Genomic DNA, 22,071 nt, shown 5'->3' on the forward strand with positions numbered 1-22,071 from the left:
TAAACATTAACACACTTCGAAAATACATATAATTCGAAAATAAGAAACATGCCAAAGTCTTTCCCCACTGGGGCATACAATAACTTTAGCTGCGGACTGAAGAATGCGAAAAAAAATCGAGCAATTCCTTTGTGATTGCCGTCTACGATCTTTGCTCTAAGATCTAAATCTCGGGGACTACTTGCAACCACTACAAAGCAAATTAAGTAAAACATCAAGAACGTCTTCAGGAATAGCGGAGAAAGGAAGAGAGGAAGATGGCATCGACGGCGCTTCTTTAAGGCACCTGCAGAAAATTCCTGTAAAGGAGTCAACCTTGCTAGGACCGGTTGTAACTGTTATATTCGTATGCAATAGGTAAATAAAGTTAGTGTAAAAAGGGATAACAGTTGTCACTGGTCAGTAGACTGTGAGAAAAGAGGAGTCGGCCGAGTCCATCACAGTAACTCCGATGTTTAACTTGTAAATTAAAACTGTACTTTTACGTCCTATGTGTCTTTTTGTAGATCTTCGATTGTAACGCTACTGTGCATGTAAGAAACACGCTTGTTTACGTAACTTAGTAGTGATTTAAAAAAATTTATACGTCAGTGAAACAGTAGGTACAGATTACGGAGTACGAGACTATGGGCATAAACATTATAAAGATACTATTACGCAATTCATAATTAGACTACAAACGGAATGCATAATAGGTATGTATATAGAGGAAAATAGATAAATATGTGGACATTACTTTTTATTTGAATGACTGATGGTGCCGGATTGCGCCGAGGGCGCTTGACTAGAATCAAACGTGGCTGATGAGCCACAATCCAGATTCAGTAGATCCGCTGAACTTTCCACCGTGTCCGTCGTTATTAAGGGCGCATCTGGACGGGGCAGGGGAGGTGAAGGTCCCTGAAAAGCATTGAGATCCATACATATAAATGTAAGCTGTGGGTTACAAGCTCATGACAGGTCTTACCTTAATAAATCAAGAAACAGAGCTCTATAAAGGCAGGACTGATTAAACCCCTTGAAGTTCAAAAGATATATAAAAATAAAATGTAACCTTATTTTCAGGTACAATAATAAAAAATCCAGGTAACTAAAAGGAAAAAACCAAAATAACTTTTTAAATAAGGATAACAATGCGCAGCAATGTCCGTTTTATACACACGTTTAGCCAAAAATCTAAAAATCAGTTGTTCTACGTACTCAATAGCATCATTCGCTTAGTGAAAGTTACAATAACTATAACCGACAGTTAGATGGCTATTCAGTTGGGTATTGCAAACGTCGGGTTCTAAATAATCTAAGTTGCCTATGTTTAGGTGCCTCGACGCGGTAAGCCTTTGATGACAATGATATTTAAAATATTTTTTTTCTTATAACTCTTAAGCTATAGTGAGTATTGCTTTTTCCCTCCAATGTTGAAATTTTACAATCCCCTGCAATCAAGAACAAGAAAAACACAACGCTTGCTTGATTGCGAAGCATTTGTTCACTTCAGGAACGTACTCAATCGCCGGGCGATACGGTGGTTTCGTAAGTTTCTCTCGAATTCGTAAGTTCCATCTTTGTTTAATAGCATAGGCTGTATTATCAATGCTAACCATAAATTTGTCTCGAAATGAATACTCACAGGCGGAGGAGCAGGAGCTGCGGGTTTCATAATGGCAGATGGAGGGGGAGGACGGGACGGTGTAGGAGCTGAATTTTTCGATTTGAATTGATCTGAAAAAGATGAATGGATTACATTGGCAAAAGCAACAAAGTTAGATAATGTAATCTGCCTTAGCCTGGTAAAGAATAAGGAGTTTGCTACCTAACGAGTCTACCTCATGTCGGGAGCAAGGACAACAAATATATTTTGCCTGAAATGAATGAGCGCACGTATTTATTTAATAAAATCGACACTTGCAAACCTTCTAATTTGTCAGTGATTGCAATACTCCTGTTTGAAATTTTCTAATCCATATCAGTTAAGGTGTACTGAGTAAATGCTAGATGCTTTTTTGGCATAGGTACAACGAAAACCAGTGAACCTCGATGATATGGGTTATGCAGTAGTGAAGGAATGGTTTAAAAAAAGCCATAAAAGAGAATCAGTGGTTTTCTTCGAATCTCGCTATACTTTATTATCTAAGGAAGTGCATATGCTTAAGAAATAATTGCGCCTTTTCTCTTAAGTAAGTTTGGTTTGTCGCATGCCATAACACATCACGGCAACCACGTAGTTACCGTGAACAGCAGCTTTAATATGTTAATATTGAAACCTCTGGATTAACAAGTTGGTTCGCGGTTCCAAGACGGTATGAAATTGTGAAAATTACCCCCTGCTCGTTTAAGCCATAGATCAAACAAACGTGACCAAAACAAAAACCATGTGATATTTAATGACTTGGATAAGAGTTGGTTAAAAACAGACAAAAACCATACTTCATTCGCGGAGGCTATAGCGTCGCTACAGTTAATTATAAGATCTCGAACAAAACCTATAGATACAAAAGTCACGATAACGTCAACAACAAGAACCGAATCCACGTGTCATCCTACAGCTCTTCGCGTTTACGTATTTCAAATCAAAGTATTTGATGCATAAATATATAATGATGTAAAATTTAATAGATAAAATCTGGACAGAAGTCGATTTTATATATATGGACAAGTTTAGCCGTAAGGCAGATGGCGTACGTTATGATGATAATATGCTCAGTCTTTCTTAATTAGTAAGCACATCATTTGTAACCGTGAAGTTAATTACAAAGGCCACGATTTTAATGAAACCTACCAATTGCTGCACTCATTTCCTCTTCAGATGAAAAAACAATTTTTGGCTGTGTAGTAATATTCAAAAATTTATTGAAAGTCGCTGTAGGATCTTGGACTTCCTCCTGGACGAATCGAATCTGCAAAACTACCTCAAACTCGCCCGAATACCGGTCCACCTCTTCAATTAGATCTAGCTGATTGATATCAAATGTCAGCTTGCTTGCCGTAGTATCGATATATCCAGTAAACAACTGGATCGTTGCCATAGGGACGGCCTGAATTCGACCTTTAGCAAATGTAGAGGCTCGTGCATGGTTCAGGACAACTGCTACGTCCCCAAATAGCCTCAAACCCCTTGGTATATCGAAGTCGACATTGCCTGCTGTCGCTGAAAAATGCGTGAGTTTTTCATATTCGAGACATGTGGAGTACACGCATTCATCTTTCACGTAAATGTTCACGAATGGTCGGCAGCCGTCACGCACCTTGGTGAAAAGGGGTGGTGGTCGCATAGTCACGCGGGTAATCTCCATTAATTGGCCATGCGGGGCCTTGTGCCGAATCACGTTATAGAAGTACTGCAGGTACCTCATTTGAGCAGGACTGAGTGACACGGGGAAGCGTTTGACAGCAAACATACTTAAAGCATCTTTGGGGTTAGTAAAAACACGGCAATACAGCATAAACGCCGCAAACAGCTGCGCAGAAACAGCTTTTCCATCAAGGCAATGAATAACCACTGCATTGCGCTTTCCACTCAGGTATACGTATATTGTATGACAAAGTTCAAGCACCGCATCGATTTCTGGGGCTTTCTTCTGGTTCCATAGTCGCTCGATAACCTTAATGCCAGGAAATTTATTGTTTGTGTACGACCGGCCAGAAATATTAACGACCATGTAATTGTTCTGATGGCGGGCTTCTAGTACTGCTCGAACGTCTTCTATATGGTTTCGATATGTACTTTCCAGACCCTCGGCCGGATAAGACATGACTGCTATTCGGTTCGTAATATAGTGCATATCCAATTCTGATTTGCCGATACTCCTGAAAGCGACACATACCAGAGCGGTACAAATAATTTATTACCGATATTGGTTAAATGTGTTGAATCTTACGAAACGGGTTTGTTACGTTTTGAATGATCATGTATTAATAGTCTGATCCGCGCCCGATCCACAAATTTATCTCTATCTTTTCAATTTTTACGAAACTTTATCATAATTAAGAAGATATCAAACCCCATATAATAATTATCGCTTAACGAAATATGGTTCAATGAATCGCTTCCAGAACGGAATCGTTTCTATTATAAATGTCTTATAGATTAATTTCCTATAATTACTTTTTGCTCAATTTTATCAATAACTGGCATTTTTTCTGGGAACACAAATCACTTAGCTATTATCTGTTCTTGTGTATCGGTTAACTTTTTACTCTTACAAAGTTCTGCTGAATATATAAAAACGTGAAAATATCGAATTTGTAAACTAACTGGATTCAAGCATCCCATTTGTTTAAAGAATAGGCATAGTTAGAATTATTCTTTTAAATCTGAACGTTCTTTTACTGCTCTCAATACTAGGGCGAATTAAAATCGTACCTCTCTCAGCGTTAATCAATCGTAATTCCTTTATACCATAAAATATCGTTAAAAGCTAACTAATTTTCTATTGCTTAGATGCAGAAAAGCAGCGTGGTCTGCGTGACAACTACCTATAGCGGGGCGCCTGCCCGTAACAAGCAGAACAGTAAGCAACGTGCCAGAGATAGGTGCAAATCATAGCAGCGTGTAGCTTAACTTAGTGCAACATTAAAGATACCATAGATTAAAAAATAGGTTTTCTTGCATTCTTTGCATACATTGTAAAGGTAATATATATTTAAAGACGCTTTCCTCTCTCCTTTTTTGACAAATCGGTTAGGATCGCGAACAAATACGAATGCTAAAAAGCTCCTAAAGCTGCCGAACACAGATACGTTGAACTTTCGTCTATTGCATCGCCGGGAAGTCTATGGTAAAGGAACAGTTCAAGCCTCGATGAAAAAGTTAAAATATAACATTTTTGACTTGAAGCACACATTTTATTTTGGTAGACCTTCTGATAGATGACAGCCATTAGAAGAAACAACAATTGTTCAAGTCGAAATTGTGATTTGCGTAGAGGCAACGACTTGGCAACGCTTAGGTTTTTGCACTAATTTGTCAAACTGGTTAAAGACTCTTCCTTCAACTGCGCCAGGACACGCGATCAATTTTCTCTGTCAAATATTGTTCTATGCTCAGCTTATTACGGCAATGACGCCTTCACGACGTTTCTTAAACAAACCTCTTTCAAGGCTTGCATTACTGACTGACAAGATAAATTGCGACTCGGCAGCAATTATCAAACAAATTTCTTCAATTAAATTTGCTCAAGAAAAGGGTTGCTAGTTCTCGATTTTTCTACTAACGATATCCTACCAAAAGTGGCTCTAGCGGTCCTTCGTCGAATTTTAAAAGTAAACCGGAACGGATAACAAAAGGCTTTCTGGCGGAGTCGTTATGACTCCGCCGTTATAACTCTCCGTTATAACTTTGTTAATTGTAATGTAGAGACGGACAGCACCACGTAGTGCTGACCACCGCTGACCATATAGCAGAACAGCATTCGAGTCTAGGGAAGGAGCGAGCAGGAAGAGGGAATAAGCGGCCATTGCCACTAACTCTTATTGATTTCGTCAGCATGTAGTTCCTACTTGAGTATAAAAAGCGTTAACATTAAGGTGCAATTACAGTAAGTAAAGAAGCATACACACAATGTATGTTGCAGATGCGCATCCACTAGGTCAGTCGACGCTTGATATTGCCATTGCGTTTATTACCATTCGATAAGCTCCGCAGCGTTTTCGCTGATGGAACGAAATAAGCTGCAAAGGCAGCTTGCAGTATTAGCCTTGTACTCGACCAAGCTATGCCATGTAAAAATTCCAGGGAAACAATTTCGAACTCCAAATTGAGTCTTGCGGAAGACCGAATGCGTAGGAGAATGGAGCCAAAAGAAGCGACAAATGCTTATTTCAAGGTACATGTGCGTTAACACCTAGGTTCGGTACATGCCGAGAAGCCAAACCTATTCACCTCGGTCAAAAGTATAAAACTGGGAACGCATTTGCAGCATGATTTGAGAAAAAATCAAACCTGAAGATTGAAACGCAGAGTTCTTATGTAACGTAGAAACTTATAGTACCTATTTGGTGGTCTAGCGCAGGTGTTGTCTACTACAGTTTTAAAAGTCTTGATTCACTGATCACGGTTGATGTACACGCTCGACAATCTCAACAACTATAATTGTGACATAGAACTAAGGCACTTTTATTTCGCGGCAACGTATAACTTCACACCGCAGGAATTACAATGGCAAAGGAATAAGGGTTACAGTTGAAAGTTCTCTGTTACTACCATGCTCATCAGACATTGCTCCCGTAGATTACCATATTTCTCAAAATTGCGAAGATTTCTCATAGGAAAATTGTTTAAATATCATCAATATGTTGAATTTTTTTTCGAGACTTCAGAGATTCTACCACAGGCTTCTACAGCGGAGACACTAATTTATTATCGACGATTTTTTTCAGCTATATGTGATACCCGCATAGCTTATTATTCGTAATTACTATTCTTTAGGGTATTGCGTTGATCACTTTTTGTTAACTACCTGAAACAGGAAATAACTTAACAAAGAAGCAAGTTGACTACTATTTAGTGAATTGGAAAATTTACAAGCTTGAGACTCGCGAGAAGCCCTCAACATTATGAAAACACGGAATAGAATTCGAGGGTACATCTTGTATTTAATAAAGGTGGCAACGAGGTAAAGAATGATACATACTGCTGAGCTATTTGAATTACTTTCGAAGATGTATCTCCAAGTTTTTTGAAGAAACTGCCCGCTCCCTCACGAAGCGTGTTCATCAAATTGACCCCTTCAGGGATCGTGCCAGGTGTTCGCGCAGTTGTGGCATCGAGTACTGGATCTATAGCAACTGCAATATACAATAAACGGTGCATAAAACGACAATATGAACCAGAGCTTAACTTGATCAATATTTATCATCGCAAAAAAGTGACATGAGAAGTAAGGACTGTTCTAATAGGGCTTGATTAATAAGGGTTTGCTTACGTTCCGCTATTTCATAGGCATCGGTGTTTTTTTAAGCCATCTAAAATAAGTGCCTAACATCAGCTACTGTCTGCTCCAAAAATAAGAAATATAAAAAAAAAAAGGCGAACAACCGCGGTGCCACTCTCGTGCCACACAAACAACACGCTATTTGTGTACGCTATATTTCGAATCGATATCATTTTTACCTAAACTAAAATTGCACAATAAGCTGTCCTCTTAAAAAATAAGAGGATACTGTGAAAAAATACTACACGAAGTGTTTAAAAAATCATAAAACGACGGCTAATGAAATAAACAATACTGTAAATAGTACTAAAGGTAACGTAATTACATAAGCTTTCAAAAGGTAGTACATGATTGTCTTATATTATTTATTGACCACGCGACTCAGAAGCCTGAATAGTTCTAAAACGGTTAATACATTCGCCGTTAAGTTGTCCCTTAATAGACAAAAATACTACTGTATCTGAAGACACTAACGCTAGCCTTAACGGCAGACGTGTGGAAGAGTTACACACCAAACAAGCAAGTGAATAAAATTAGACATTCTGAATTAGGTTTTCAGAAGAAACTAATAACATTTCAAGTATCTTCAATAAGAGTGTGTACGTGAAGAGGGAGCCAAAAGTAGCTCGAGTGTTATAACAAAAGATAAAAGCAAAATACAGAACATCTTTAGGATATGCAATTTTCACACCTAGCATGAAATTTTAAAGCACATTGTATATAATGTTGAAGACATCAAAGTGTATTATAATAATATCCAAAATACTACACTGAAGAACGTACTTTGGTAATTGTTCAACCTGGCCACCTCCTTTATTTAAAATTTTAAACAGGGTCACGAACTCGAGACGGATTATTGACTAAAATGACAGTGCACATATTCTATCGGGTTGAAAAGCAATAACCAAGTACGTCCTATTCTGTAAATTACCACTATATTAAAGTTACACTTCATAACATAATTTGGTAGCATCATAAACAAAGCAAAAAATTAAAACAAAAACTTTTTTCATTGGCTCCTGTTGCACTTATTAACTCCTTCCTGATATTTGTTGGCATTTGTTTATCACTTTCACAGAAAGACAGCTATCTTCGATGTTTCTGGGCATATTTTCTGACTTTAATTTTCACTGGAATTTGTCTCGCACTAATAGAGTATGTATCAAGCTTTTACGTTTCCAAATACAATTTGCCTTAAAATATTTTTTGCTTTTTGAAATTTTGAAGCTAGCAGCTGACGGCGTTCATAATAGTGGATCTTTACCCAAATACAAAGTTCATACTATAAGCTTTTCCGATTTGAAAACCACATAAATTTTCCGATTTTCCATGACTTATTAAAACCCGCCCGCTATGAACTCGAACGGCAATATATCATTCTGTGATTGCTTTTTTCTAAAATCCTTTACCGTCCCTTATTAATACAAACACAATAATAGCAACCATAGTTCATAAATTATCTTCTTCATGCTCAGTCAGTCCGCTTAAATTAAGTCAAGTGGTGAATAACTTCCTACTAGAATGTTCCTAATAGCACACTGTGTGCTTAAAAAGCCATGCAGCCGTGCGGAAGCTTTATCTAACATATATCTTTCATTAGCCTATCATCATAATCTATTCTTATTTTCGGCAGTCGTCGAATTGGACACAGTGCAGGATTCTTTCATTAAAAAAAAGGAACGATATATTAGATTAATTTACAATTAAATGTTTTTTCCAACAAAATAAATCTGTACGATTTCGCTTTTCACATAAGCATGGGTATGGTATACTAATATTTCATTTTCCTCAAAAGGTGAATAGAGGAATATTTCCCAGTGAAATTTCTACTAAATAAAGTTGGGCTGCGTCGCAGAATCACTAATGTACTGGACCTTATGATGCGATTTCAGCACGATAATACTAGAATACTTATATGACAATATCACCCCAAAGTTTCCCAGCGTATTTAATACGCAATCATGTCATTTGGTTTACATGATTCAGTGTTTCCAGCATGATTCGGCGAGGAATAGCCATCCATGAGACCCTCTTGGGGATGTAGAGCATTATTCGAAATCTTGGTCGATGTAAATCTCTTCAAGTCGAACTCTTTTATATGCTACCCGCCCATTGTTCTCTCTCTGTCGAAGAAAGCCAAATAGAAGTGCCCATAACCAGATGATTGGCCAAACTGTCCAAACCGCTACTGCGGAACAAAGACCCGCCGAGCGTGGTTCTGTATTCCCCCTGCCCCCATACATACCTGAAAGGCAAAAAGGCAACACACGGCGACTTAGCTTAAGCGTATTTAAGCGCGCTAGACTTGCACCCTCTTGTCGGATATCAAGATCCATCAATTTAAAACCGGTTTATTATAATTTGCTTATGAAGTGTGCGCTACATTGCTGTCGTCGTTCAGCTTTTCGCATATAACTATTATGATTAAAAACGTAGTGTTTTTAATTAAAAAAAATACAACTATTGGACATTTTCGTAGCTTTTAGCAGAAGCATAAGGATTTAACTTACATTTCGTCATTATTATTATATTATAGCACGAATAACAAAAATCAAAACTATTACCGTGTCCTCTTTTGTCGAATATAAAACGAGTCAAGTTGGGTTAAACAAGAAAACGAGAGAACCCCCGCCCTTAAATGTACAAATATGACCAATTTCAGTCCTTATTTACGTTACCTCATTTAATATTCTTATACGGGCTTATATGCGACACACAGGCTTATGAAAAATTATGTGATGAAATTAAAAAATGCATAGAACAACGCTAAGGAGACCATCCAGGAACGGAAGTTGTGATATTGAATCGAATCAGTAATATTGGAAACCTTTTTTGAAAACCTGATAAAATTAAAGGAATCCATTTGCAAAGCTCCTGTTCTACATAACTTTACAGCATCTATTTAATATAAACTACCCGGCGGCCAGATAAGCCAGATGACCTAAAGTTTTATCTTTCGTGAAACATAAGTACAAAGTTATCTTTGTTTTATGGACGTCTCAATTCAAAAGACAATAGCTTCTTCCTATATATTGTTATACATGTGAGTGATGCAAAAGGAACATTGAATTTTATATTGCTACATATTATACGCATCACAGCATGCTTATTAATATATTTTGTAGATCAAGTAACAAAACAGGCCTTAAGCACCGTACCAGCACTTCTTAATGATCTTCAATATTTTCCACAAATCAGCAGTATAAATGTATTTACGTGTTTCTCGGTTTATTCGAAACATGTCAAGACCTTTTTCGCATGTTCTATACTAGAATTTAAATACCATCTGCTTCCATTGTTTACACATCGTAATATGAATACCTATTAATTGCCAGTGTACTAAAACTATTAGGTGGCACTTGAAGCTAAGTCCCGGTGCAGTTATCATCAACAGGAATCATATAATTAAAACCTGTAGGGCAGTGACATGAGAATATCAATTCCAAATACTAGGTTAGTCTTTAAACAATCCTGATTCGAATAGCTTTATTGTTGCAATACAAACAATAATTAGGGTTATATAGAATAGGCCGTAGCCATCGTGGTAAGGATTTGTAAGTCTTATAAATTTTATGATTCTAAACGGAACCTGTAGCGTTACCCGAAGCACCTTGTTTTTTGGGACAATATGATACTTATTGGCTACTGTAGGTAACCAATTTCCCACCCGCTTGCCTCATAGAAACTGCATAACACGTACTTTTGGTTTATTAATACTCATTTAGTTCTCTTATCTTATAGAGATGACGGTCCCATATACACTTGTACTTTATTTACATTCCTTGAGGTCACTGCGCATGTAAGCAACACATACTAAAGCTCAAACTAGTTTAGTAGATTGCATAAACACACGAACTTTACGTTACAGGCCATACACGTTGAAAATTAACATCATTTCTAACTCTACCATGTGGACTGTCTTTTTGCAATATATCAGAAAATTAAGCTTTTCCTTATGATAATTCTTTGTAGCCCAAAGCTTGGTACTTCCCTGAAAATTTAATTCCGTTTACTTGATCAATTGCTTCCCGTATATCAACAAGTAAAGTCAATGCATTATCTTGTTTTTTCTTCATATACTTCAGTAGTTCCTTAAGCAAATTCTCATCATATGAGTTAGTTGGTTTCAAGCCTTTTGGGTGTTCGGCCATTTTGGGCAAGCACAACACGTACGAACATGCGACCAGTTAAGAGCTCGAAATAACGACTTGTAAATGTCTTCTATAGAGCATGGCTTATAGGAGTTTTCACTCCTAGAGGCGGGGCAGAGCGCAGGCTTTCTTCTCTATTTCTCCAGCGTTCGTATTAATGAAGGGACTTTTTTCTACTAATTTCAAAGTATTTAAGTTTCTCTATTATGACATCAGCTTTACTGTGTTATCCACTAACCAAGAAAATGAAGCAGAGCCTAGTTAGGTCGTTAACCTCTAACTCAGCGTCTAAATAACACCTTGGTTATTAAAAAGGATTCATAACATAGGTGTAAACAAGTAACAAAGACACCACAATCGGTTATTCATTATAACAGTGGTGTGTGACGTTTTTAATATTACTTTGTAATCTATTTACACCTAATCAGTTATGATTAGATAAAGAATCATGCAATATCATTCTTACTCGTGTTTATCTTAACATGATATACTCCCCGTTGATATATACAATACTGAATCTAATAGTATTATATGACTCGAAACGATATGAAGAAATGTATTCAAATAAACGGTGAAATCCCTCTTTTAACCTAATAAAGGTTTATTTTCTTGAATTCACAATAATGTATTTACCCATAATAACAGTAATTAAATCACTCATAACAAACTGATCCGCAATACGTTCTATTAGTTTGTAAGTGTTTAAGAAAGCAAATTCTAACTATCATTTTGTTCTTAATGTAGTACTTCAGTGCATCGTTTTTACCGCGCCTTATATAGTAAGCTACGTACACAGCGATGGAGAATGGAAAATACAACAGGTAAGCTATCTATTACGGCCGACTCTCCGCGCAATTACGACCGAGGAACGCGACAACCATAAACCGCATAAGCATTTGCCACAAGCTATTTACGTTAGTTGCGTCTATAACTTTCATTACACTAACTTACCTGGAACCGAAGCGACAATACCATGTTGTGTCAGAAACGGGGCAGAAGATAGTTCGATACCTCGTAGTTTTCCGAGAACTTCGAGTCGATGTAAGACATTATTCACTGACGGCCGTTCTCGGGGATCAATAGTTAACATATCACCTAATCCATAAAACAAAGATATTCACTCATAATGTGCTTATCGTCACGCCGAATAACGGAGAATAGACACAGGTTCATCTCATAGCTTTCAGTATAGAATCTTGAAAACACACACAAATATTTTACGATAAGCCCACTATGAGTAGTAAATTAGTATTTCTCCCAGCCCACCAAATCAGTTGCCTTTGTTCTATTTAGTATAGTACATGAGCGCTTAAATTATTGATATTTTTTATTGTTAGTTATTTTTATGTTAATACGTGAATTACTTTTTAGATCAACTTTTATTTTATTAGTGTTGCTATTAATCTGCCAATGACGTACCAATGAGCTGCTGTAGATCTCCAAATTCAGTGTCGGCATTTGCGGGGATGTTGTACTTGGCATTGAGTATGGCAAGTTTAGCGGCGTCTGCGAATGGATGTTGTCGGTAGCAAAGCACGTACAGAATACAGCCAAGAGCCCATACGTCTAGGCGATGATCGATAGGAAAATTGTTATACGTGTCCAAACATTCGGGGCCACGGTACATCGGCGTTGTATTTCGTTGTATCTAATGGAACGTCACATTATAATCGCAAAGATCAGTGCTCTTATTTAATTTTCTGTAAGAAGAACCTCGAAAAATTTTCGATGAATGGCTCCTGCACTCTGAGCCAGAAAAAACTGTTTTCTTTACATATTCGAGATTACTGGTAAGGTCTCAAAGAAACTACGTACAAATACGAATTCCCTTATAGATAATGAACGCCGAGAGTTTACTTCCAATCAACATGGCTTTTTAAATACCTCAAGGCTCAGCAAACAAAACTCTGGATTCTAAGCTATGAAAAGTGTACGATTAGTAAGAATCTACTCATCAAAATCGAGACAGTCACCTCATCTTCAACGAGACTCCTTTTCAAAGCAGTCCATTTGTCATCAACGATATGACAGGCAATCGTTGAGCTGCCAAAATCACAGAGTTTCACAGTGCCATCACGCGCTATTAGCAAGTTTTCCAACTTCAAGTCCCGGTGCGTGATTGGCGGTTGCTGTGTGTGCATATGTAATACAGCCTTGCAACATTGGTAGAAGACTTTAAGCACCTGGTCCATGCTTAGCTTCGCCTAAAAGTATTAATTCGTATTCATCAGTCACATACAGAAACGGGAGATGCAGGAGCAGAAGTAGATTAATGATTGGTAATTATTGGTAGGAACATTCTTTCTAACTTTGCAGTTAGAAAGAATGTTCCTACCAACAAAAATATTAAGCTAACAGTTAAAATATATTCGTTCCCACGTCTAAGTCTACCTTCTTTCTAACTCAAAATTAATTTCTTACATAACTGTATGCTCCACTTTGTACTCTGTGTGCCTACTCCTCCCACTGCTCCGCGAAATAAGTTTATCATACTGTATATAATGTTTTCACTAAAATTTGGCAATATATCGTTCAAATTATAATAAATTAAGTAAAGGGTGGACGAACTAAACTTGCGTAATCCTGGCGTTTTTGAATGCATTTATTCGAAAGCACTACTACAAATAAAAAAATTGTTTCCAGAAAAATATAAACAAGCTTGCAGCGATAAACGGCACAATTATGAACTTGCTGGGTCATCCCCAAGTTGATCGCGTATGACAGTGCAAAGAAACTTGTGGCTGCAGGTGAGGCAGAAGCACATTTTAGCACACATCAATGAAAAATGTTCGACATACAAAAGCAGTTCGGACCTCAGAATTAATCGATGCCTTTCCAAAATATATTTCTGACCATCGTTCTGTTTCGCTTAGATCGGTTGTAAAAAAATCTTATTTGAGTAAGACTACCATGTTACAGAATGTTACATATCAAATATCATAAGTAAGACAAATGCACTCCAATGTCGATAAAACCAATAGATCGCCATTATTCGCCAGAGTTCTCTTAGAATGAAACAGTAAATTGTCTTCGATTCTTTTCGGACGAAAACATCTTTTTCACCCTCGACGCGAAAATCAACCGTAGAAATGATCGCTGGCTTGCTTACAGCGCAAATGATACGTCACGCGTAGAAACAATTTTTCAGCTAATATTCAGGTTTTTAGTTTGTCTTCACTGATAGAGACGTCATGTCATCGAACATCTTCCAAGATGGGAGAGAAGTTAATTTGCGTGTTCTAGAAACTGTTATCACACCGTAAATCTATGTTGAGGTATCTAAAAGAAGACCTTATCTTTTCTAAAACTAGGCGCATCGGCACTGCTGCACCTACTTATACAAGGCGATGAGTGCAGTGTGCGCTATTTAGCACTACATTCATACCCTGGAATAAGAACATACACTCGCCGAAAAACCCAGACTTGAGCCTGTTGGGTTACTATGTATAAAGCATTACCAAGCGAAAATCCAACAAGTTTCAACATGGCAACGATGGCTCGTTCACTCGTGTTATAAAGAAAGCGTTTGAAGAATCGTAAAGAAAAACTTTGAAACGAGCTTGTTAGCGGTTGAGGCCTCGAATTAACGCCGAAATCGCTGACGCTGTAATCGCAATTGATAAGGCTTGTATTGGCTTGGCATGACCGTTTGAAATGTCATTTCTAGCACATGCTGAGCATCTGGTTGATAAGTCTATTTTTGTTTAGATACAGCCCTAGAAAATCCCTACCACGCTCAATGAATATAATATAAGAAGAATAGATGACAAACTTGGTATATACAATTAATCAAAGTAGACTTGGTTATGCGTCGTAATGTGCGAAACGAATCGAAATATTGAAATGTTTGTGCTAATCAAAAATAATTCAAAACGTTTTATTTTTGTATGTCAAGAACAAACGACTCATTATTTCGGTATATAAATGTTTTTATTATTAAAAGCAATCTAGCTGATGAAATACTGTGTTTACCTTATTAATAGCATCAACAACCACACCACCGGAGCAGAACTCAGTTAGAATGAGATATTCTTTACGGCCCCCTTGGCTTTCGGCGACGGCAGAAGCGCAGAATTCGATGACATTTGGGTGTCCCTTGAGTTGCTTGAGCACACGAATTTCCTGCTCGATTGAATCTGCGCTTTCTTGATCGACGCTGAACATTCGCTAATCCCCAAGTATAATACAATGCAATAAAGTTAAAGCTCAGATTTTATGATTATACGTAAATAAAATGAATCGTAATAACAGATTAGAACAAATATCAGACATGCTCAGGAACGTAGACACACAGGATTATTATGTAATAATCGATAGTCACCCCGGATTCACTGAACCCATCAGCTAAAATTGAGCAGTGATGATATAAGTAGTTTTTTAAGCAATTCATTATTATCAAAGTTTTTGTTTTAAAAACCTTCTATACAATAAGCGTAAATGTTTGTAAACAACTATCCCATATTACATCCTAATGATTCCATCGCGTGATAGATCTGTATGTATTAAACCTTTACAGTGAATGTCATTAATATTATTAAATATGACCAGCTCTTCCGTAATTAATAAAAAAAAAAGTCCTTCGACCATCTTATTAATAAGAATTTCGTAATTGGGTGTACAATTAACCACAACTGTTTTCCTCTTATTCGGAAGGGACTTCAATCATCATCAAACATCCTCATACGCATCGTTAGTATAGCCTTTACGGAATAGCACTACTTCTTGCAATACAATGCGTTACTTCGGCTAAATAATTTTTCCGCTTTTTCAATCAGCTCGATTGTTATAAGGACTAAACTGCGGTTCTCGGACACGCTCGACATTAACGTCTTATTGTCATATTTAAGTCACTTATGAAAAATTCATAATTATATTTCCACTTAAAGCGCGTTTGTCAAACAATTTCAATTCCAGCAACACACTAATTTTCCCAGAAAAAAATTAATAAAGAATTACTATAAATTTTGTTGGATTTAATTTTCCTCGTTATGCTATTTTCACTTTACTATCCCACTGTTGTCGTGTGGTGATAGATCGAATGCTTGTAGATACTACGTATCATTGCCTGAGATTCTTAAAGAAACAAAACTTCATATAGCCCATTATTTAACATGGTACGTAACAATCAGGGTTCAATCTGTCATGATCTACCTTAAGCGCAAAGCTTTTTCCGGTGTTTGTGTCCTGAACTAAGAATACGAAGCCAAAACCACCTGTAATCAGAAAATGATAATTTTCATTATAAGCGTATAGTCTTAATCAACACACTGGCTTAATATTACTGTTCTCTACTTTAATGCATTAATATCAATATATAACATCATTTTTTTATTGATTTGAAATTGTTATAAATAGAAACACGGGGAACATATTACTATTTATTTATGATAAGGCTTATCATTTAGATTAAAAACTAGAAGATAGTTTTTAATCTATGACTAAATTCAGCGATGGCTATATTCTCCTAGGGCATATACATGGTCGGACTGCAGTGCTCGATTATCGATTCAATTATGCGGGTAACTTGGAAAACCATGTTGTGTTAGCACTTTGCCAATTTCAATTAAATCCGAGCTAAAAAGCGCCATGGAATTATGTTTTGAGAACGAAGACTGGAGTGTTGAGGATCAGCAAGTAGATGACCAGATGTCGAAACCCGAAGAATAAGAGTAGGGAAGGTCTTTGCGAAATCAGAGCTTAAAGTCTAAGGACCCTGTCCGCCAAAACTGGCATTCCACATATAACGTGTTGTTATCACTCAAATACTAAGAGAATGGAGACAGACTAACAAATGGATTCATCGCAAATTAACGCCAAGCCAGTCGGAAATGTGTATTCTACATTCAATTTGCTAAACTTTAATCCACGAAAAACCAGCTTGGAAAATCCCAGTCACCACTGCAAGCTGGAGAAAGATCAGGCCAGAGAATGACGTCGCTTTGGCGACAAATTAACTTGGTGGCAGTTTTGAGTAGGTGACGATAGTAGTTACAACATACATAAGGCGCATCTGCTACTATGAGACATCCGCCGAAAATAAAATAATGAAGGTAGCCTGCTGTTTTGAGTGTTGATGAGATTGATAGACCGTTGATACAGCGATAGAAAGCACGCAGTCTGGTTACTTGATGACAACGCCAGACCTCATCACCATGCTTAAAATACTTCCTAGATTGAGTAAAGGAATATCCAGCTTTCACTTTCACTACATTGTTCTTCCGAACTACGATGTGTGATTACGGGCTTTCCGCGTAAGGCAATTGGTGGGCAAGCATATTACTATCGATTCACTTCGAGAAGCCATAGATAAGAAAATTACTTATGAGAATACAAATGGTAGGTATGGCTGCCCAGAGGTTGCCAAAGCACTGTAATTAGTGTGTACCTCTGACACATTAAAAATCATGTTAGTTCGATTAATTCAGAGGTTATTCAGCTTCAAAATCCGCCGAATTTGCTTGTAAGAGCCTAATACTTTGTTTATGAAAAGACTTATTTTCTCTATAAAATTAGATCAATAAATTGGTACCAATTGCTAAAACATGTTATTGTACAATTCCGATCTAACTCTGATATAGTTTGGTATATTTACAAGTACTTCTTAAATTACATTTCTGCGACTGCAATGTGTACCCATTGTTAATATGATTTATATTAAGCGCACTGCGCAATCTATTTAGAGATATACGAGTAAACCCCGCTCAGTCTAGAATTTACAATTTTATTCCAAAGTTTCTCGTCTCGTTAAGATCTGTAGACTAAAGGGAAATAACGGTTTTCATTTGTTTAGCGTATCTTATTATATTTAAGATATGATAGATTATGTTCGAAGGCTGCGAGAAATAAGAACCCGATGCTTGTGCCGAATGTGCACTGTAAAGGACGCTGCGATACGCCAAAGTAAGACCGATGGTTTTCTAATTGTTATATATAAACCAGCGCGTCCTCAAGGTAGGGTAGATGCGGCTGTCTAAATTTAGCCAAACGGAAAACACAAATAGCCAAAGATGTTGTGCGCTAATGTCACATTGCGCTCTTTCACCGTGTTTCAAAATTTCCAGACTATTTGACCAAAAAACAAACATCTTATGATATTTGGAAGTCATGTGCTCCTAACACTAAAAAACATCTAAAGGTTGGCATGAAAATCCACGATAGTAAGAGACTTGAAATTAAGTTATTTCAAGTTCGTACGTGTCAAGCAAATATGTGGTCGTTACTCTAAGTTAAGTAACGATCGCATCGAACTGACGACAGAGGACCGAAATGGGCAGAATATTCAAGGTGGTTGTTTTAGAGGTATTTTCAAATATTCATGCCAACTTTAGGCCGTTCGTTCTAAAACTCGAGGACTTCTGTATTGTCACTAGCTTTCATTCGCCTCTCTCTTAAGAATGTTTCATTAATGTTTTTTGTCTATTCATAACATGGTCTTTTTTTTTGTATAAGTTGGCATACGATCCCGCATTAACTTTTAGTTCAATTCTGGATACTTGCAAATAAAGCTGAAGCGTCCTCGTAAACACTGTTTAGTTTACCTCTTACCAAAATGTTTGTTTTTTTTCCTTTAAATGGAAGTAGGTAAATACGTTATAAACTGTTCTCGTTTTCCCTTGCCTACGTATGGTAAACTGTCCGGCGCACCGAAGTTCGCAAGAGCAGGAACGAAGGCCCAGCAAGCTATTATGTATATTTGGCTCTTCTTTATCCAAATACGACCCAATGCAAACAGCGGCACTAAAAAGCGTGAATCATCTCCAGGTTACAAATCATCTCACTATTCGACCTTATAACAGGTCCATGCCATCTCTGGCATATGCTTACATCAAAGAGTGGTACTGTAATTAGTATTACATACCAAATTACAACTCACACCTAGAGGAAAATCGATTAATAGCGCAGTGAAGGCACTAGAGGCAAGTGAAGGCATTTGTTTGTCATATTATATTTTCACTCTGGGCAGAAAAATGTCAACACACCAGATATAGTCTTGTTAATTATAAGGACTAACGGTAAATAGGCATCTGGTAGGAGAAGTATGATACAGTCTTATGATGAAGTGTGTCACCACGTCAATGTGAATTTATAGATTTTGATGTGTATAATGTAGTTGGCTATGACGTACTAACCATGTACATGTTCTCTGGTTAACCCATAAACAACATTACCTGTTATTATATACTTATAAGCCAGCTAAATTAGATCGGAGAATTTAGCAATAGTCAAAAAGCAAAATTTCCGTTGATTCTCAAAAACCTTGTGCATGGGCAGATTCATTCCATTTTAGTCCAATATGATGCATAATTTTTGTCGAATTTTTTTACTAATGTGCCAAAAACTAGAAAACAGATCCTTTGTTCTAGGTAAATGTATTATATGAAGCAGGGCCTCAGTGGAAATGTTGAGACTTTTAATTTTTTTACTCCAAAAGATATTTCCAAATTTTAAATATCAAATGAATTATCAAATACGATGGTTATATAATTTAGTATAACGGATGTAATGTTTTACATCTTATTATTTTCTACGTACAAACCAATCATATTTTATTTTATTTTAGCCATAACCCAAAACAAATCTGTTAAATATAAATGGAAGTAAAATTCGCCAACTCAGAGAAAAATAAGACGTATAACTGACTTTTTTCTTATTAGCCAATCGTCTTCCCAGAGCTTTCTCAAACAAAGTGCTAAGGGGCAGTTCTTTTTCAGAAACTTGCATGTTAGGGTTACGACAACTTCTGTTATATCGCACACTAAGCAAGCGTATTCACCTGAGTAGTTGCATTTCCGTAGTCAAGCAAGAATAGGAAAATAAAGATAATGGGTACTTGTACGCGACAGAACATACGTAGAGCTATTTTTATAAACAGTAACTTTGGCGAACAATTATTTAATTAGTGAAAGGAAGGTATGCTAGCTTGGAGCACAAAACACTACTAAAGTAGGTGACGTGTTACTCAATAAGGCGAGAGCTGTTTTGCTAAACGCAATAACCCTGTTTATTTTTTATTGTAATAAAATTAAGGTGATTCAGAGATACAGCTTTTTCATTTTCAAGGACTACCCCCATAGCGAGTACGTCCTGGTATTATGCACACACATATTGCAAGACCACACAGTATGAGAATTTTCAAGTGCTTTGACTATAAGGGAAATGTAGAGAGTGGTCGGAACCTGCTGCTCAGCGAAGACAAGTGGCATTTCGTGTTAGAGAAGCATAAGAGTTTTCTATCATTTTACTGGCAATGCATACTCACAGTATGCTACACCTGACAGAATTGACAATGGACAACTTAATATACTCCAGCGGCCGTGTCTAGTTGTTATGTAAAAAATAACTGAAATTTCAGTGTCATATTATTAGTTTGACTAATTTTAGGTTATCAGATTGTGCCTACACGTCTACTGTAGATAAAGCTTAAATAAAATCATTGCCAATCATAGTTGCTTTTTTGTAATAGTAGCTAACCTTCAGCAATAACTTTCAAAACTCGCAATTTGAAGATTCCTAATGATACAATCTGACCCACGAATTCGTTGTCTTCTTTTGAGGCGGACGAGCCCGCCCCCGAAAAGTAGCCGAGGGCAGACTTAAACATGATGATTTCGATGTTTTTCCGTTTCTAACCACCGTTTCCGTTTCATACACATACACCAAAGGCTGTGGAAATGCCGTAGAGTTACATGCGCGTGTCTAACGTACGTTCGATGGGAAATAACATTGAACAAGGAACAAAATTTTCAGGTCACATACATATGCAGACAGTAAATTGCAATGAAAAATTGGTAGCTACGCACAAACGGTGCGGATAGCGGCTGGTGGACTTGCCGTTCTAACTATTAACAATCGAGCTGTTGTGTGGGTTATGGCTGAGTCGTAGATGGCCCAGTCGAATGACAGCCAGCGAGCTACACACAGACAACCGCCCTCGCTAGCCGTTCAATACAGCTGGACAACCAATAACAAACACATTTCCCGTACACGAAACATACGCAAGCGACAGTTTCGAATTACATTTCTACGTTGAATTTGTTAACAATTTGTTCAGAGCAGTGCAGATTGTTCAGAAAAAACTTTAATAATCTATTTGGTGTAAATTCTCACTCGAGTTAATGCCTTCGCCATATTCGATTTTACATGTTATATCTAATTTGGTAATGAGATTTTCAACAGGTGATTAATTAATGTGTAGTTGCAAATATATTTTACAGATATATTATTCGAGCGGATGAATCGAAAAGTAATTCTGTTTATGAAAAACGGAGTTGCTCTATATTGCTTGGTTTTAAGTGTATTACGAATAACAGATGCTATTTCGTATCGCTCTAAAACAAGTTTGTTATTGGGAGGTCAAATAGTTGTTTCATTGTACCATGCAAATAAAGGTGGCTTTGCTCCATTGCAGTGTTGGAGCCTTGATTAAGCTTTTATACATCCGAGCAGTCAACAACAGGAGCTCAAAAACAAGAAGGTACTAATTATTCTACAGTTATCCTTTACATAAAAAAGGGTAACGTGGCTTCCATATCAAGAACGCTATCAGTGTATCTTTAGTTTCTGCAGATAAGAGTAGGTTTTTATTACTTCAATTTAATAAAAGTAGAAAGTACGTTTTTGAAAATCTATAAGATATATTAAATTATTCTAGATAGATAACAATTTATTAGTCATTTCATTGTAAATATTAACTCTCTCATAAGCTCACCCATTCTTTTGTTTCATGACGCTTTTAAAAGACAAGCATAATCAGTCCGACGAGTAGCATACTACAGCACCATGGTACAACTCATTTATGATCTAATGCAACTCGATGTCAATTTCAAGGTTCTGTTTTTTGATTGTTTTGGTTGATTCAGAAATCTTCATTTAAATACAGCATTTTTTCATCTCACATATATATATATATTTACTAAATCATAGAATATATTCTCTTAATTTTTCAGCTTTTCCTTGTCATTTACACTAGTTTTGTTGAAATTCCTTGGCTG

At 36.9% G+C, this 22,071-nt stretch overlaps 1 protein-coding gene across 1 annotated transcript in view; it reads right to left on the reverse strand.

Annotated features, from left to right (window-relative positions):
• aux (cyclin-G-associated kinase) overlaps window positions 1-20,948 on the reverse strand; it is a 31,050-nt gene extending 10,102 nt beyond the window's left edge. The window contains exons 1-10 of the mRNA XM_022850442.2: window positions 20,552-20,948; window positions 16,232-16,293; window positions 15,053-15,247; window positions 13,054-13,284; window positions 12,500-12,728; window positions 12,032-12,175; window positions 6,630-6,783; window positions 2,777-3,804; window positions 1,628-1,719; window positions 737-900 (exon numbers count right to left, since the gene is read on the reverse strand). Of these exons, the coding sequence (XP_022706177.1) occupies window positions 737-900; window positions 1,628-1,719; window positions 2,777-3,804; window positions 6,630-6,783; window positions 12,032-12,175; window positions 12,500-12,728; window positions 13,054-13,284; window positions 15,053-15,247; window positions 16,232-16,293; window positions 20,552-20,681 (2,429 nt within the window). The 5' untranslated portion in view covers window positions 20,682-20,948. The remainder of the gene's footprint in view (window positions 1-736; window positions 901-1,627; window positions 1,720-2,776; window positions 3,805-6,629; window positions 6,784-12,031; window positions 12,176-12,499; window positions 12,729-13,053; window positions 13,285-15,052; window positions 15,248-16,231; window positions 16,294-20,551) is intronic.
• Between the last annotated feature and the right edge of the window lie 1,123 nt (window positions 20,949-22,071).

This window comes from Varroa jacobsoni, unplaced genomic scaffold, assembly GCF_002532875.2.
Source record: "Varroa jacobsoni isolate VJ856 unplaced genomic scaffold, vjacob_1.0 scaffold_1462, whole genome shotgun sequence".
In the NCBI taxonomy this organism is placed as follows: domain Eukaryota; kingdom Metazoa; phylum Arthropoda; class Arachnida; order Mesostigmata; family Varroidae; genus Varroa; species Varroa jacobsoni.